Source organism: Vanellus vanellus, assembly GCF_965231255.1.
Source record: "Vanellus vanellus genome assembly, chromosome: Z".
In the NCBI taxonomy this organism is placed as follows: Eukaryota; Metazoa; Chordata; class Aves; order Charadriiformes; family Charadriidae; genus Vanellus; species Vanellus vanellus.
Window position 1 is genome coordinate 68,933,505 of NC_138908.1, and position 17,032 is coordinate 68,950,536.

Here is a 17,032-nt window from a genome sequence, read left to right on the forward strand (position 1 = left end):
TTTAGAAATAAGCCCCATGGAGGGTAAGGATTAAAGAACAAGATAATGACTGTAGAAGGTGAGCTAACTGAATTTCACACAGGTACACTTAACTGGGAAGGAGCGGTGGTCAGTGTCTGTTTTGCTGTGGCACCTGCTGATAACAGTCTCATACAAAAGAGTTTCCAATGTCATAAGTACCTCAAAGATCGTGAGTAAAAGGTAAGAAAAGATTGTGCACTCATCTTACTCTGGGTTATCGCATGGTCTCTCTGCGCTCTGAACTCCTGCCCCACATGTCCTTGTGCAATGGGACCAGGATGACCAAACGCCCCATCCGCCATGGATTGCTTCAGGAGTCTTGCCTACTGTAATGCACTCACCAGAGAAGCACCACTGCAGAGAGAACAGAAAGGACAAACAGCTTAAGATTTTTACTGCAGGAAAATGTTATTGTGAATTATTTGTCGTTTCTGTCCCTGAAGGTCAAAAATGTGGAAAGGTAAATGGAGATGTCACAGGATGCCCCTCCTTCATGCTAGACAATGGCAGAGCTACTCATGGTTCCTCCACTGCCCTTTGCAGGCAGTGCAACTTGCAGGCAGCGTGGCTCACAGTCACCTTGTTTTCTCCGCATCGAGTTCCATCTGCAGCTGCATCCAGTTTGGAGCGGCAGGAGCCTTTCACTGAGCACCAGAGTGTTTGGCAAAGGTTCTGGAAAAGAAAGAAAACTGCAGCAGTCTGAAGCAGAGCTGAACTCCTGTGGACAAGATTTTCAAAAGCCTCCCACCGTTTTGTACATCCATTTACAAAGCCTTACAAGAGTTGCATTTCCAGAGACAGATGTTCAGGGTTTTCCAAAAGTTAAGACCCACCAAGGGTCCAAATTTAGGCACTCCTCATTAGAGTACAAGGAGGGACTATTTGACAAATACAAAACTGCGCAGAATTTCTATCAAGTGAATTATCTGAACAATGTGAGTTTAAATATTCTCCTCATCAGCTGCTCAGCTCCCAGCTACACACAGGAAAAATGGCTTTACAAAGTTTCATAGTGAAGTTTACAAAGTTTCATAGTGAAGGTGAACAGAGTTTGTATTATTTTCATTTCATGAGTACTAATGAATACAATGTTCAGTTTTTGCATGGCTGTCTGCCTGAAAACGTACAGTGAAATCAAAGGTTAAAGGAACTAGGCAGGTAAGTGAAAACAACTCTCCAAGTTCTTCCAAGTACAACAGCCAGGTTAATATTCATGGAGGTCCCAAAACTGCATCAGGAAAAAGAGAGCAAAACACAAGTCTCTTAAAACATCAGTCAAGCAGACAGCAAAGAAATAATCTAAAAGAAGCAGTCCAGGCTAGCTGGCAGAGAAAAAGCCGAGTGGTCTGGGTAAAGTAAGGGCTCTGGTCAGTGAACACTTGCATATGAAGTTACTCAGAAATTGGTGCCAGTTTAATGCAGTACATTGCCAGCAAAGCACAGCATTTCAGCTGCTGCTCCCTGTGCAGTGGTCAACTCCACAGAAAGGACAGAAACTTCTGAGAGTCAACAAAACTAGCAGGGCAAGAAATATTACAGCTACCTTATAACAAGTCTTCTTCACTTAATCAGAACTATAGTCTAGAGAGCAAGGACCAAGTGCAAGGTCCTGCACCTGGGAAGGAAGAATGCTAGGCACCAGTATAGGTTAGGGGCGGACCTGCTGGGAAGTAGCTCTGAGGAGAAGGATCTGGGGGTCGTGGTAGACAGTAAATTATCCATGGCCCAGCAATGTGCCCTTGTCGCCAAAAAGGCCAATGGAATCCTGGGCTGCATAGGGAAGAGTGTGGCCAGTAGGTCGAAGGAAGTCATTCTCCCCCTCTGCTCTGCACTGGTGAGGCCACAAATGGAATACTGTGTCCAGTTTTGGGCTCCCCAGTTCAAGAGGGACAGGGAACTGCTGGAGCGAGTCCAGCGAAGGGCAACTAAGATGATTAAGGGCTTGGAGCATCTGCCTTATGAGGAAAGGCTGAGAGAGCTGGGACTCTTTAGCCTGGAGAAGAGAAGGCTGAGGGGAGACCTTATTATGGCATACAAGTATCTAAAGGGTGGCTTGAAGGAGGATGGAGCCAGGCTCTTTTCAATGGTTCCCAGTGACAGGACGAGGGGCAATGGGCACAAGTTAGAACACAGGAAGTTCCGTTCAAATACACAGAAAAACTTCTTTACAGTTCGGGTGACAGAGCACTGGCACAGGCTGCCCAGGGAGGTTGTGGAGTCCCCTTCCCTGGAGATTTTCAAGCCCCGCCTGGATGCAGTCTGAGTAATGTGCTCTGGGCAATCCTGCTTTAGCAGGGGAGTTGGACTAGATGATCTCTAGAGGTCCCTTCCAACTCTGAAAATTCCGTGATTCTGTGATTCCGTGATTCCGTGACCAACATCGAGGACTGTTCCCCCCTCCTCAGCTCGCATGCACACCAGCCTCTCTTCTGGTTCACACGCAGGAGGCCCTGCATGCTTGGGAATGCCTGAATGAGATGGGCTTTGTGTGGAAGATCACTTCCAAGTTGGAGAAACCAGGGGTGTCAGAGAGAGTGTGCACTCCCAGCTGGGACAGCAGAAGCAAAAGCCCACAGGCTCTGGGCCAGGTCTTGGCTGAGGGTGTTTGAACTGGGAGAGGGAACAGAGCTGGCAGCACCTACCTGTGAAGCAGGGACAGCTGTAAGTGTCCTCAGAGAAAGGGGCTGACAAGAAGGATCGCACTAGCAGCTCCCACTGGGATTCTCAGAGCAAACAACACGCCAGGTTTGGGAGCCAACACAGAAACTGTGAACTTGTGAAAATCCAGCCCCAGTGAGATAGCAGCAACATTTGGCCGAGTCTGAAAGGCAAAACTTGCCTGCTGGTTTCTGACCTGCTTCTATTTAAAACAGCTAAGCTTGGGCATGGTCTGTTTTGAGAGAGTTGCTTTTTATTTACTTTCTGCATTGTGTGTTCACCTTGGTTTTCACCTAGAACACCGGAAAGGAAGTTGACAGTACAGAACATCTCAAACCACTCCAAATCTCCAGTTGGAATACAATGTCTGGGGCATCGCATCTCGGCTCATTTAGCTGCTTTCAGGCAATGTATACAAGTCAAAGGTTGTTTTGCAGTTCCCTGTTTATAGCTCAGGAGCAGCATTACTTAGCATCTCTTTGTGAAGCCATCGTTGTCAGGTTCATTCAACACATGGTAGAGGTACCAACATGTTCTGGCTGATGAATTTTCTTTCATTATGTAATTAATCCTTTATTTTTAACGCTTGTATATAGCATATGTTTTGTGCTTTTTAGTGTATGAAGTGCACTCCTGCACTGTGCTTCAGATACCAGAGAAAGGAACAGAAACTGAACGCAGCTTTCCACTGACAGTTACATTTTTATCTGGTGCAGACACAGATTTCAAAGTCAATAGTTCACGGAAGAAATTCTTTAGCTTTAGAAGAATTTTTCCATATTGATCTCCACATACCAGAGCTTTTTCCACCTTGAAGAATACTGGAATAACAATAGTACAAGGAAAAGCACTGTTTACTGTGTTTTGGAGGTAACAGCCAGAAATTCATGATTCTACCATGGACTCACTGCAAGGCAAGTGATTTTTATCATCAGCTTCACGTGTACTCTTTTCACCCAGTCTGTGAGATCAGGGTCTGTGCCTCAAAGAAAGTTAAGTCCAAAAAAATGCAGTTTCACTGCAGTCAGTGGAAACTTTTGGAGATAGAGGGCAATAAGATAAAGATTCAGAGCTCCTACAACCTGTCCTATGGGAAGCTATAGATCTACCTACCAGTTGGAAAATTCCTCCCCCTAATCTGTATTTTGCTTTTCTTTTCCTTATTAGAGGGACAATATTTGGTACTTCACAAGATGCTTAGAGGAATTCCTACCAAAATGGTTCATGGAAACCACTATCTGAATTCTAAACCTCAGTCTTTTCTAAGTGTTATCACTGAACCCCTGGGCATCTCCAGCTAAATGCAGATTCTTCTTTCAAAGAGAATCCACAGATCAAACTCAATCAGACATTAAAAGTTACAGAACAAACGTAGCCTGGTCAGTGAGGGAGCATTAAGTAAATAGTGGAAAGGCAAAGAACAGTCAGACCACTTAGACAAAATGACTATACTGATCATTCAACATGCCAGGCAGACTATACTATTAACAACTCCTTTACTTGACAGTGCAGCTACCTGCAAAATACAGGCCTTCCAGTAAAATGTGAAAATGAGATTATACCAATTAATTTTCTGACATATGTCTAGCTGTACAATTGGTTAATCAGGAGACATCGAAAGTACAGGCCAACCAGGTTCAAACCCAAGGAGAGACAGAATGAACCAATACTGCAAGATTATACTTTAATTTTCTATCTGTACCAACAGACAAATTACAGTAACTGAGGAAACTGGAACAGCAGGTAATGAAAGCAATCTTTCAATACCTGCTTCAGATTCACTAGTTGCAGTTCAACATTAGTAATCATATTATCTATTAAGGCTGAGAAGATTAATCAGAAATAATCTCCCTAAGAGAAGGGTAGATGAGGATACACATAATTACCTGAATGGAATAAACAGTCAACATCAGCAGTCCCCAGTCCACAGCTGTGCACAATGCCTTGCCTAAAAAACACTCCAGCTCTGTCTGCTGATAGCCATAACACCACTTCTGCCACAGCCCTGTTTAACAGGGGGAGCAAGCCAGATGCTGTCTGCAATGTTTTCTGCATATTGCTGCCCAAACCACAGGAAAAATTAGTGATCACTTAGCTAGACTAGCACTTGAAACCACTGTTTCTGAACTGTTCTATGTAGAAAAACGCTGCATGGAGCCAAATAGCTCTGAAAATGCTAGGTACAGTTAAAATACTATACCTCTGCACCTTAGCTAATATAACCCATTACTCTGCAGTGTCTCCTAGCTCTTGTACAGCGTTGTGCTGCTGTGACTATACTGCTCTCGTGACTATACAGCTCCTGTGCATCTCCACACCACACCATTTTGCTGTGCTGGGAGACAAACCCCAGGGTACTTTGTAAATTACATAATTCCACATAAAAATCTCATGTTTAATGAGAAAATAAAGATTCTTAAAGGCACGTGGACTGAAATTTCCTTTAAGTAGTTAGAATATCAAGACTGTGAAAAATCAGGACATATGGGAAGAGAGCACAACCCTGATTTCTTTAGAAAACTTTTTCAGGAACTGAAGATTTGTTCCCAGAATGATTTGGTCAGTCAAAAGCTATAAGCTTGAAGCATCTTGATTTTTAAAATGGAATTTAAGCTGCATTGATAATTGACCCAACATCAGTATTATAAGTTTGAAACCAAAATGACTCCACCACTGAAGGACAGGCGTTTAACAACAGATATGGGGGCAGATTCAGTAAAGGTCCTGCAAAATACAAGGCAAACAGTGCAACAACTCACTTCCAGAATCTGCAAGAGCAGCGTTAAAACAGTGTTAGGCAATGTCTGCACTGCACATCTAGCCTGTGAGACTCCGAACACAGTGCATTTGTAATTAGCAACTGAGGTTCAACTGACTGCACTTCCACCCTGTTCAAGAAGCTTAAATTCTTATTAGGAGAATGAAGCAAAAACACACAGCACTTACGTCCACATCTTCACAGAAAGTAGCATTGGAACCATACTGAAGCTGGCATTGGTGATGCACATCATAAATCACTCCAGGAGCAATGATTGGGGACTTCAAAACTTCTTTTTGGGGGATATCATCCAGACAGAAACCCCACCCACGGCTAAAAGACCAAAATTGCATAATAAAAACAAAACAAAACAAAACAAACCGCAACCACACTTTTTTGACACTTCTATAAGGACTTTCAATATGTAATAATTAATGGTAATTTTTTAGATGGCCTTTGGAAATAGTCCAGATTCCAGCTAAGATATGCTAAAGTCCTGGTAACAAACAGTACTCCATTTAGTTAGGGAGGGTTACAAAGGCAAAATATACCTTGTCACAGTGGCAATATTATGAGGTCATTATGGTTTGCACAGTGGCTTTAGAGCATGCCACAGCCTCTGCTTAAAGATATACTATATTGCTGCTCTTAGAAAGAACATAATGGATTTGAACAAGTAATTGAAGTCAAGCATGTGTCATTGTGGCCAAAGGCAAGGTTTATGATGTTCCATCAACGTCCTTGATGGAAAGTCTTCTTTCTTCCTGATAACTGCAAAAAGCTGCAGGTTGCACCAAACCTGAGCTGATATGACAAGATTTGAGTTCATTTCCAGAAAACAAGAATATAATGGAGCTTTCCCCAAATACTAAGTAAGCAATAAGCTTGGGGTATGCCCACCATGAGAATTAACTCAAGCACACTACAAAAACATACATCTAGTAATGTAATAATACAGGATTTACTTTGAACTCCACATAAAAATCTCATACACAGTTGTAATCATTTCAGGGAAATACTACAACCTGATCACTCACTCTAGGAAACGTGTGATGTACTCCTTGCTGCAATGTGACCACGTGAGTGGAGTAGGATCATACTGCAACTGTCGGGACATAATATATGGGCGCTTTCCAACAGGCTCACAGTCATTCTCTTTTCCATCATGCTGGATACCAAAACTGGAGAAAAAAAACGACATCTAATTATTCCAGCTGATTGGCTGATTGGCACCTATCTATGGATTCCACACTGTGCTTAAAAAGACACTAACGCTGCTTCTTCCCTTGGTGTGCTGTAGATAACCTTTTGCTAAAAAAAAACATATAGAAGATCTGACCCAAAGCCTACAAAAAAATCTACACTCCAACAGGCTTTCAAGCATGTCTGTTATGTACAGCAATATTACCTGGCACCGAATAAAGAACAGACTGCCACAGACTATATTCTAGGGTATTTTTAAGGGAGTCAAAACACTATTGCACAGTTGGGCTGGGAGTCATAGTTTAAACCTCGGTTATGTTAAAGCTGCTAAAGCTAAGAGCTTCCTAGCTCTTGGATCCCAGTTATTTCAGAGCTGTACCACTTTAACTAAGATCAGGCTTTGCTACTCTCTGTCTTATAATCACATCTCTATTGCCTGTTTCTTTTTAAATCTCTTTTGAGACAGAAATACTATTGTCCAAATTACCAAACCTCCAGTGAATTAGCCTCCAACCTCCAGTCCCTTCTTCCTATTTAGCTTTCTCAGACTGTGCCTTACAAACAGATGTCCACAGCAGGTCTTCCCAACATGGTTCTCTCCAGCTTCTCTGACTTATTAAGGGATTTCTTTATTCAACAACTTCTAAAAGTCATAAACATTAAGAACTCTGGGTGGGATTCAGCTGATTAAACATACACACCTCCACATCACCTCATCGTGATGGAGATGATCTGAAATAATAATATACAAAGATATTGATACATGAAGATGTCGACACCTACACTGTTAACATCTGAAGGTGTGTAAGTCCTTGTACGAAAAAGCAGTGAAAACTGACTCAGGTCATGATTCAATCACACATCAGACAATGTGAGTTCAAACCATTTAAGACTTTGTTTCTGGAAAATGTAATTGTACTGTGACTCAAACGTTCCAAAGGCAGGGCATGATTTCAGTCTGAATCAACTTTAGTAATGGGTCTGAGGTATGAAAGCAAGTGTGTCCCCTTATTGACAGGCTGTTTTCCATGAACAGGGTCTGTTGACACACGGGACTGTAGATGTCTAGAGAGACAGTACGGGAAGCGCTGACTTTTGGCATCCATCTAAGAAATGGGCGCACAGCTTTCTTCTCGTTTCCTGTTCACCTGTTCTTACAGAATTTTATTGTCCATATTTGAACTTTTAAATGTATATACTCTAACTTGGCTTGAGGGAAGGATGGCTTAATGTTAACAACAAACTCTAGAGTATTCAATTTTTTTGGGGGAGACAATTCTTACAGGCAAGACCCTGCACCACTCCTGCAAAGGCAAGTATAGCAGTACACTGTCTCACAGCATCCAGAGGACAGTGAGTTACCAGCCACCCACGCTAGACCAGGAGGTCACACACACTATGGGGTAGTGCCTTCTGACAACTAGTGTTAATGAAAACAGCTCCCTGTCAGCAAGAGGTTGTTGGAACCAAGCAACTAAACCCAAAGCACCCAGACCCAATTGTAGTGATTTCAGCATTATTGACTTATACTACCTTTCTGGCAACCGAGGGGTTAGGTAAAGAAAGGCCAATTAATGGGTGATAGGATCAATACTCGAGTAATTTTTGTATCAGATTATTATTGTTGTTGTTGATATTGATATTATTGTTGTTATTGTTATTACTGTTATTGTTGTTATTATTTTCCCATCAGGAAATACAGGTTTCATCCTGACTGGGGTTGGGTGCATAACAAAAATAATGTGATTGTAGATGCAGCAGTGAACGTGCCACCTAACCAAGCAACTTGGCCCAGCTGAAAAGTGCAGGCACCACAGCCAAACTGGAGTATTCATGAGACAGGTGTCTATCCTGGGGAAAACAGCTCAGTGTCAAAACAGATTCAAAAATTAGAACTTTTTCAGGTGAATTTAATAAACTAACTAACCAGCCAGAACACCCTTAGAAATCGGAAATACTGAGAAATATATTTTCAAGCAAAAATACCCGATCATAAAAAAAGTTTAGCTGTGTCTGAAACTATATGCCCAAGAACTTTAGTTGACTTGACCTAAGTGTATCCATCATAGCAGTATTAATATACAGAAGATAACAGTTATTAAGAAATGCCCAAAAGTGACTTTATTTGTTTGTCAGAAAGGAGAACAAAGATTTGATATTTCTGTGAAGTCTGACTGCTTGACCTAAAAATGGTTTCTAGCTAATCTGCAATATTGAAATACCTTGATATAATGAAAAAGGTATGTTTTATGTAAATTATTTGGATTGATTTGGAGATCATCTAAAGTAATTGCACAGTAATTCAGTATATGTTTGGAAAAATTAGCACAATTAAGTGACGCTTCTTCGTAGCTTAATTATTTAATTCTGATTTATTGCCCTAGCATACTCTGTTAAAAGGGGCAGACTGAATAGTTGTAAATATAAATGAAGGTGTCCTGGTTTCTGCTGGGATAGAGTTAATTTTCTTACTAGCAGTTGGTATAGCACTATGGTTTGGATTTAGAATAAGAATAATGTTGAAAACACACTAATATTTTAGTTGTTACTAAAGCAGTCAAAGACTTTTAAGCTTCTGTTACTGGCCTGCCAACAAGAAGGGGAGGGGCACCCAAGAAGTTGGGAGGGGACACAGCCAGGACAGCTGACCCCAGCTGACCAAAGACATATTCAATACCATATGACATCATGCTCAGCAACAAAAGCTGGAAGAAAAAGAAGGAAGGGGGGACGTTTGGAGTGATGGCATTTGTCTTCCCAAGTAACCATTATGCGTGATGGAGCCCTGCTTTCCTGGGGATGGCTAAACACCTGCCTGCCCATGGGAAGTGGTGAATAAATTCCTTGTTTTGTTTTGCTGTGCTTGCACACATGGCTTTTGGTTTACTTATTATACTGTCTTTATCTCAACCCATGAGTTTTCTCATTTTTACTCTGCTAATTCTCTCCCTCATCCCACTGGGGCCAAGCAGCTGTATGGTGCTTAGTTGTCACCTGGGGTTAAACCACAACAAAAGGTCAAAGGCTTAAGAATCTCTTTCTTATCCTTTGCTTAGAAAAAAACAAGCACAGTTTTGATTTTAATAATAGAGACATTAACTCGCTCCTTGTTTTGCTTCTGTCTGGCAATTTGAGTATTAACATATATATAATAAACTAAACTCAGCTAGGTTTCCCCTTCACTTTCAATTTTACCTGTGTCCAAGTTCATGAGCAATAGTGAAAGCCAACGGAAGGCCAGAATCTTCATTGATGTTACAGCTTCTGTGAGGTTGACACATGCCTGACAGATGAGACAAACCTAAGGTCTCACAGGGACGATTCATGCCAGCACAAATGTCCTTTCTAGAATCACAAAAGAGATGTGCCATGAAAACAGCTTAAAACAAACTGTAGAGCCTCACTTACCTTGGATGGTAAGTCTCCACTATACAATGTATCAGTGCTAATTCACATTTTAAGCAAAGCATAGTGTTAACATTTTTACACATGTATATGCAACAACAACATGCAATTATTCTGCTAATATCATATCACACTGCTATAATTTGTAGCCATTATTTCTGTTGCTGTAGTGCCTAAATATGTATGCTTATTGTCAACTCGCATAAGAAAAGGTTTTAAAACCTCCACCTCTGACAGCATTTCTAGGTATGGTTTATTAAATGCACCATAACTCAGCTTCATTCAAGTGAACTACAGGAAGTTTGTTTATTTGGAGAGGTAAACCACACATCACTGTGAGACTTCTTTTTCTCATTTTAAGAGTTGTTGACTGTCTTCTTTACTGCACTACTTGGGGTTTTTTTTGTGTGTTTTTATTTTTTGCCTGGCAGACATTAACTTTGGACCTTTTTTTTTATACCCCTTAGACCCAGTCTTTTCTCTCAGTTGCATGCAGATTGGATCCATTTTTATGGACCTGTAGAAGTTCTGTTTCATGCCCTGCCACAAATTCCCTTTACAACCTCAGACATCACCTTTAAGTTTTCTGTGCCTCCCTTGCTCACACATAAAAAAATATTTTGTGTCTCCTTGAATACAGAGAAAATATTTACAAATCATACAATTTAAAGCTTAAAAATAAATGGCACTGTGTTCGCAAAATACTCTTCCATTCTGTGCTACACCTGTGTATTACTTCAGGATTTGTCATTACGGAGTACTTCACCTACATGCTACGTTATTTTGGTATATTGCCTCAAAGAAGAACAGAGAAGTGACTGAGCATGAATTGAGGTAGGATCAAGTTGGGAAAATTACCCAAGTTCTGCAAATTGCTAGTCTCTCGGGACACACAGATCTCAATTTCCTAAGATGCATCTCTACTAAAACACCCACATGCATACAGAAAGTATTATATATACTTTGAAAACAAACAAAAAACAATCCCTTTAAAAGGTACAGCCCATATAACTTTAACTATATGTTTTTATAATATAGCTCAAATTGTCTGCCTCTGTAAGTGTCAGACATGCTCATGTTAGGTTATTTTTGCATTAACACTATATTTCAGAAACAGCAGGTTTCAGAAACAGCACATCTTCATCATACCACTTTACTGGGTTCTACGAGGGATGAACTAAATGATGGCATGAGGCTATAAAAAAAATCATCACCAAAAAACCACAACTAAACAATAGTCAGTCACAGCCACTAAACTGCTGTCATACCTGGTTAGAAGGACGGCCACGTCGTGGTGTGTAGGGTTGATGTCACTCTTAGGATTGACACTCTTCTGCCATTTGCAGAAGCTGGCTAGTGTCTTATCTGCATGGTGAACTATCTTCAAGCCTTGCTAACGGGCAATGAAGGAAAACATTATTGTAAAGGCCACACTGCATTGCAGTAACATGTCAGTGATGCTAGCTATGAAGCTGAGTAACCTTTGAAATGCAATTGCCTAAAGCTAGAGCCATCATTAGGAGCGATGACATCTATTTATCTAACATATTGAATATTAAATTAAAATGTTGACATTTTTGTAATTGGTGCAACTAAAGGAAAAATTAAATGCAGAAATGTACATATTTTCTGGTGAGATACAAAAGATCCAACACTGAAGTGAAACTTCCAAACAAATATTTTGTATTCTCTTGAAAGCAAGTTTTCCTCTATAGTGAAGGTGTGTGGCACTTCATGCTCAAGTTTGTCACAATGTTATGTGCACAATGTCATGCTCAGGGAACAATTATGCTTCTAAGGGTGTAATTCTTTCACAATATTTTTCAATTTCAAAGAGAAACAATGCAGTCATAGATGCTTCTTCCTCATCTTATTATTATATAGTACACATGCAAGTTACTGAAATTTCTTCTGAAATATGAAGTATGCAATATAAATTTATTAAAAAAACTACTTTCTCATTTCTGGTCTTGGGCATTCACTGTATCTTGTCTCAGTTTACTCTATTTAAGTATAATAAACTTTTTAAATAGTATCTCAATAATATTGTTACCAGACAGTAATTTCTGGGTAACTTAAAACCGTTCCCAGCCACCCCCTCAACAGGTGAGGGAGAGCATCTGTCACTTGCCTCAGTAGCCAGTCCAGCCCAAACATGACAGAAAGATACCCAACACTGCTGTTTCCAACATTTCCATGCTCAACTGAACAGGAATACATGGTTTATTATCAGAACAGCCACAGAAATTTAGCTAGTAAACTTTGGAGGTCACCATGGGCTTCCAGTCCTACTTGAAAGCATAGAATCATAGAATAGTCTAGGTTGAAAGGGACCTTGAAGATAACCAAGTCCACCCATCAACCTAACACTGCCAAAACCACCACTAAACCATGTCCCTAAGCACCACATGTACCTATCTTTTAAATACCACCAGGGATGGCAATTCCACTGCTTCCCTGGGCAGCCTGTTCCAATGCTTGACAACCCTTTCGGTAAAGAATTTTTTCCTAATATCCAGTTTAAACCTACCCTACCATAACCTGAGGCCATTTCCTCTTGTCTCATTGCTTGTTACTTGGGAGATCTACCCCCACCTCACTACAACCTCCTTTCAGGTAGTTGTAGAGAGTGATAAGGTCTCCCCTCATTTTCTCCAGGATAAACAACCCCAGTTCCCTCAGCTGCTCCTCATAAAACTTGTGCTCCAGACCCCTCATCAGCTACACTGCCCTTCTCTGGACATGCTCCAGCACCTCAAGGTCTTTCTTGTAGTTTGAGGGGCCCAAAACTGAACACAGTACTCAAGGGGGGGCCTCACCGGTGCCGAGTACAGGGGGATGATCACTTCCCTAGTCCTGCTGGCCACACTACTCCTGATACAAGCCAGGGTGCTGTTGGCCTTCTTGGCCACCCGTGCACACTGCTGGCTCATATTCAGCCGGCTGTCAACCAACACCCCCAGGTCCTTCTCTGCTGGGCAGCTTTCCAGCTACGCTTCCCCAAGCCTGTAGCACTGCATGGGGTTATTGTGACCCAAGTGCAGGACACAGCACTTGGCCTTGTTGAACTTCACACCATTGGCCTCAGTCCATTGATCCAGCCTGTCCAGATCCCTCTGTAGAGCCTTCCTACCCTCAAGCAGATCAACACTCCCGCCCAACTTAATGTTGTCTGCCAACTTACTGAGGGTGCACTCGATCCCCTCATCCAGGTTGTTGATAAAGATATTAAAGAGAACCGGCCCCAGTACCGAGCCCTGGGGCACACCACTTGTGACCAGCCACCAATTGGATTTAAATCAAATTAAAATTCACCACCACTCTTTGGGCACGGCCTTCCAGCCAGTTTTTTACACAGCAAAGCATACAACCATCCAAGCCACAAGAAGCCAGTTTCTCCAGGAGAATGGTGTGGGAAATGGTGTCAAAGGCTGTACTAAAGTCCAGCCTTTCCCGCTTCCACTGTCTGTCCTGTTGTCCTGCTAAGATGTGAACTAAAGCTTTTGGTCTGCATATTCTTACGCTGAGGACTATAAGAACAGACTCTATTTTAATAATTACTTCAGAAGACCAAGCCTGGCCCCATGGCTTGGTTCACTGCCTTCTATAGCACTGGGACCATCTGGCCTGTGGTCATAAATCATAAGCCACTGAGAAAATTCCCTTAATGTCTTCCTGCACTCAGAGCAAGATATGTTAGGGACAGTGTTTTAAAAGTAACTATAAAATGATGACAATCAGTATGCATTTAAGCATGTAGCAACATATTCGTGAATGAGAGACACTGGAAACTACCAATATATAGCTAGTTTACAGCAATTAGCATCCACTCAGTCCTCACTTTTTTGTTTCAAAAGAGATCTAAAAAGTAAAAAGTGTGTTTGAGCTGCAAAATAACAGATTTAGTTCTTCAGAGACCTGCAAATAGTCTAGCTTTACACTGTTTAAGACATTTCAGGTAATGCTACGCAATAAGATTCTGAGTGATGATGCACACATTAGTTTCTGTTTCTTATCTAGTCCTCTGTGGCACCCCATGTTCTTCTGACACTGGAGAGATTCCATTTCCCCATTCCTAATTTGTCTGTTTTAACTACATTTCTCTTGTCAATTTTACGCAGAAATATCTGAAGTCATCAGCTAAATATTTTGCTGTCCAGGGCAGCGTTTATTCTAAAAATAGACATGCCAAAGATTATTATAAGAGTAAAATGAACACATTTTCAAGGAAATAAACCCTCCTCTCCGTAATTATGGCTCAATGCATTGAACTCCCAAGTTTTATAAGTGACATTCTGAGGAAAATAAAAACCTTACCTCCTCCTCCTCAAAGAGGATGAGCCGGACCAGCACAATGTGAATTGCATTGCCGATGCTTGGATCGTGGAACAACCCTGTGACCTGTGCCAGAGCCAGGAGGTATGAGATTAACTGATTCCTCTATAGAAGAAGAGGACTTCAGAGAGAAAACACGACATTTACTTCAAGGGCAATGTTCATCTTGGGGTGAGGGTGTTGCTTTATTTTTTAAATCCTCAATGCACTTCATTGAAAGTTTACTGGAATGCAACAAATGTTAGAACTATTAGAAGGGGTAGCTCTGCCAAATGAGTGATGACACAGGATTTGGAAAACCTTACTAAACTAAAGACGAAAAGCATACCCAAAATTATTTTATGTCCATTTCCCTTTCAAGAACTGCAGAGTTCTTAAAAAACACTACCAGAAAAGAATGCAAATAACACTGGTGGAGAGGTCCCCTCAGTGTGCAAAAAAACCCATCATATCAAATCGTCTGGTTTTGATTTGGTAAGAATCAGCTTCTGCCACAACAAAGAAAAAATTAGTTAGTACTAGGCAAAGAGAAATCAGTTAAATGATGAATACTCCTGTGTTTTGACAGCACAGAAGAGGCTAAGAATAAAAGCAAAGATAATGAATCCATTAAGAAAAATCCACATAAAAAAGAGCGAGAACTGAACTCAGGAAAAATTTCACCCCAATAAAATGTCATAAACATCATTGCAACGTTGAATTAGGCAAGAGAAAAGGGAATCAGAGCAGTAGATAGTCATAATCTATCTATATGTGAGCTATGCCGTATATCACAAGAAATACAAATGGACAAAATGGATTGCGTTTGGGTCAAAACTGTTTTGGAGAAGACCATTAAAGGAGAAATTACCAAAATGAAGTGGAAACTGTATCTAGAAAAGTCTGATTTTGATATGTTTTTCAAGGTATTAGACTGAAAATCGAATCATTGCGAGTAACCCTAGCATCTCAGGTATAGACTGCAGAAAAAATGTCAAGACTTGTTTGGTCCTGAATCTCATCATGACAGGGTTTTATTCCATTTGTTTTCCCTGTGTGGACAAAACCTCATGTGCTCAAATAAGCTTTATGTCTGTTTAATCAGGCTCACTGCCTCAGTACCTAACCAGACTGCTCAGGGCACAGTCAGAGCATACTGCACAAACATAAGGGACAGATTGGTTACCATGGCTAGAATTACATTGTGATTAATTTCACATATATTACACATGTACCATGATAACGACATAGAAGACATCTTCAATACAGACAATAACAGAAGACATATCTGTAGGCAGTGCCATGAAACGCTATTGCTTTTCCCAGATTACATTTTGAAACTTGCCACACAGGAAAACATTGGAAGTTAAACTTTTTTTTATTTTTCCAACATGGACTTTGTATTATAGGCAGGATACTTAGCGGTGAAAACAGCTGTACTGGTTTTAACTGGGACAGTGTTAATTTTCTTCATAATAGCTCATACAGTGCTGTTTGGATTTGTGACTGAAACAGCAACACACTGATATTTTTGCTCTTGCTAACTTATTACAACTTCCAGTGGGCTCCTGTGTGCCTTTCTCACCCACAGACATGGGAATGAATCCATATGCTTAAAACTGCAGAATTTCTCTCTGCTGCTGTACCTACCAATCTGAAATCACCAATGAGCAAGAGGTTCCAAGGGAGACAGGGAATTTCAGTAGAAAGAAAATTAGTGCTAGCATTTATAGCTATGAAGCTTTTTTCACTTAAAATCCTGAGAAAGTTATGCCTATGCAAAATGTAAGGTAAAAATGCTTTAAAATAGAGAGTTTCAATGAACGTATATGAATGATATTATATTTCTTTCGGAGAACGTTACAGATTTGTTTCAAGGTGATAACAAAATCAAGTTAAAATTTGCTTCATTCACCTATCTAAAAAAGGTAAATATCATACCTACCATATTCATTATAGTGAGGATATATGATTCCACATGATGACTTCCATGATATTCAACCATCTTACTGTCTGCAACCACAAGTGTCTCCACCCATCGCTCCTTGCTCACAGAGCGTCGAGAAACCTTTCTGACAGCCATATGATTTTGTTGCCATCTCTCCCTCCGCTGCTGCTGCTGTTTGAAAAAGCTGAGGGTATCTGGAAGAGTAAGAAGCAACACTGACTTGAAAATATTTTCAAGCTTGATTTGAAGTGTATGGCTGTAGCACTTGCAGACAGAAAGGTAGTATTGCAGAATCACAGGATCATATAGGTTGGAAAAGACTTCTGGCTGCCACCGACCTGACCCCAAGTGGGACCAGCTCCAAAGTGACACCAGGCTGCTCAGGGCCCTGTCCAGTAAAGTTCTGAATACGCCTCCAGATGGATTAAGCATGCATCCAAAAGTTACCCCTGCTCAAATGTGAGGGATTAAGGTGCGAGACAGAGCCAAACTAATAAAAAATGAATTAGGAATGCCATTTTCAAGGAACTTCTCTTCTGCGGTTTGGCTCCAAACTCTCTAATGACACTAATTCATAGTTTAAGATAAAGGATCTGCCTTCTCCACAAGCAGCTCCTACTCTCAGCAGTATGGTACATTGAGCCCAGTGCTTTGGCACATCCACGAACCATTTGTTCTGTGCATGAAAAATATTCCTGAAGAGTGGGAATGCTTCACCAGTAGGT

The 17,032-nt window shown here is 40.9% G+C and overlaps 1 protein-coding gene across 1 annotated transcript in view; it reads right to left on the bottom strand.

The window, feature by feature from the left end:
- Window positions 1-17,032, bottom strand: part of ADAMTS12 (ADAM metallopeptidase with thrombospondin type 1 motif 12) — a gene marked incomplete at its 5' end in the record, with an annotated part of 172,453 nt that overhangs the window by 65,160 nt on the left and 90,261 nt on the right. The window contains 8 exons of the mRNA XM_082497230.1: window positions 230-375; window positions 601-693; window positions 5,626-5,770; window positions 6,475-6,618; window positions 9,836-9,985; window positions 11,314-11,438; window positions 14,363-14,446; window positions 16,305-16,501. Of these exons, the coding sequence (XP_082353356.1) occupies window positions 230-375; window positions 601-693; window positions 5,626-5,770; window positions 6,475-6,618; window positions 9,836-9,985; window positions 11,314-11,438; window positions 14,363-14,446; window positions 16,305-16,501 (1,084 nt within the window). The remainder of the gene's footprint in view (window positions 1-229; window positions 376-600; window positions 694-5,625; window positions 5,771-6,474; window positions 6,619-9,835; window positions 9,986-11,313; window positions 11,439-14,362; window positions 14,447-16,304; window positions 16,502-17,032) is intronic.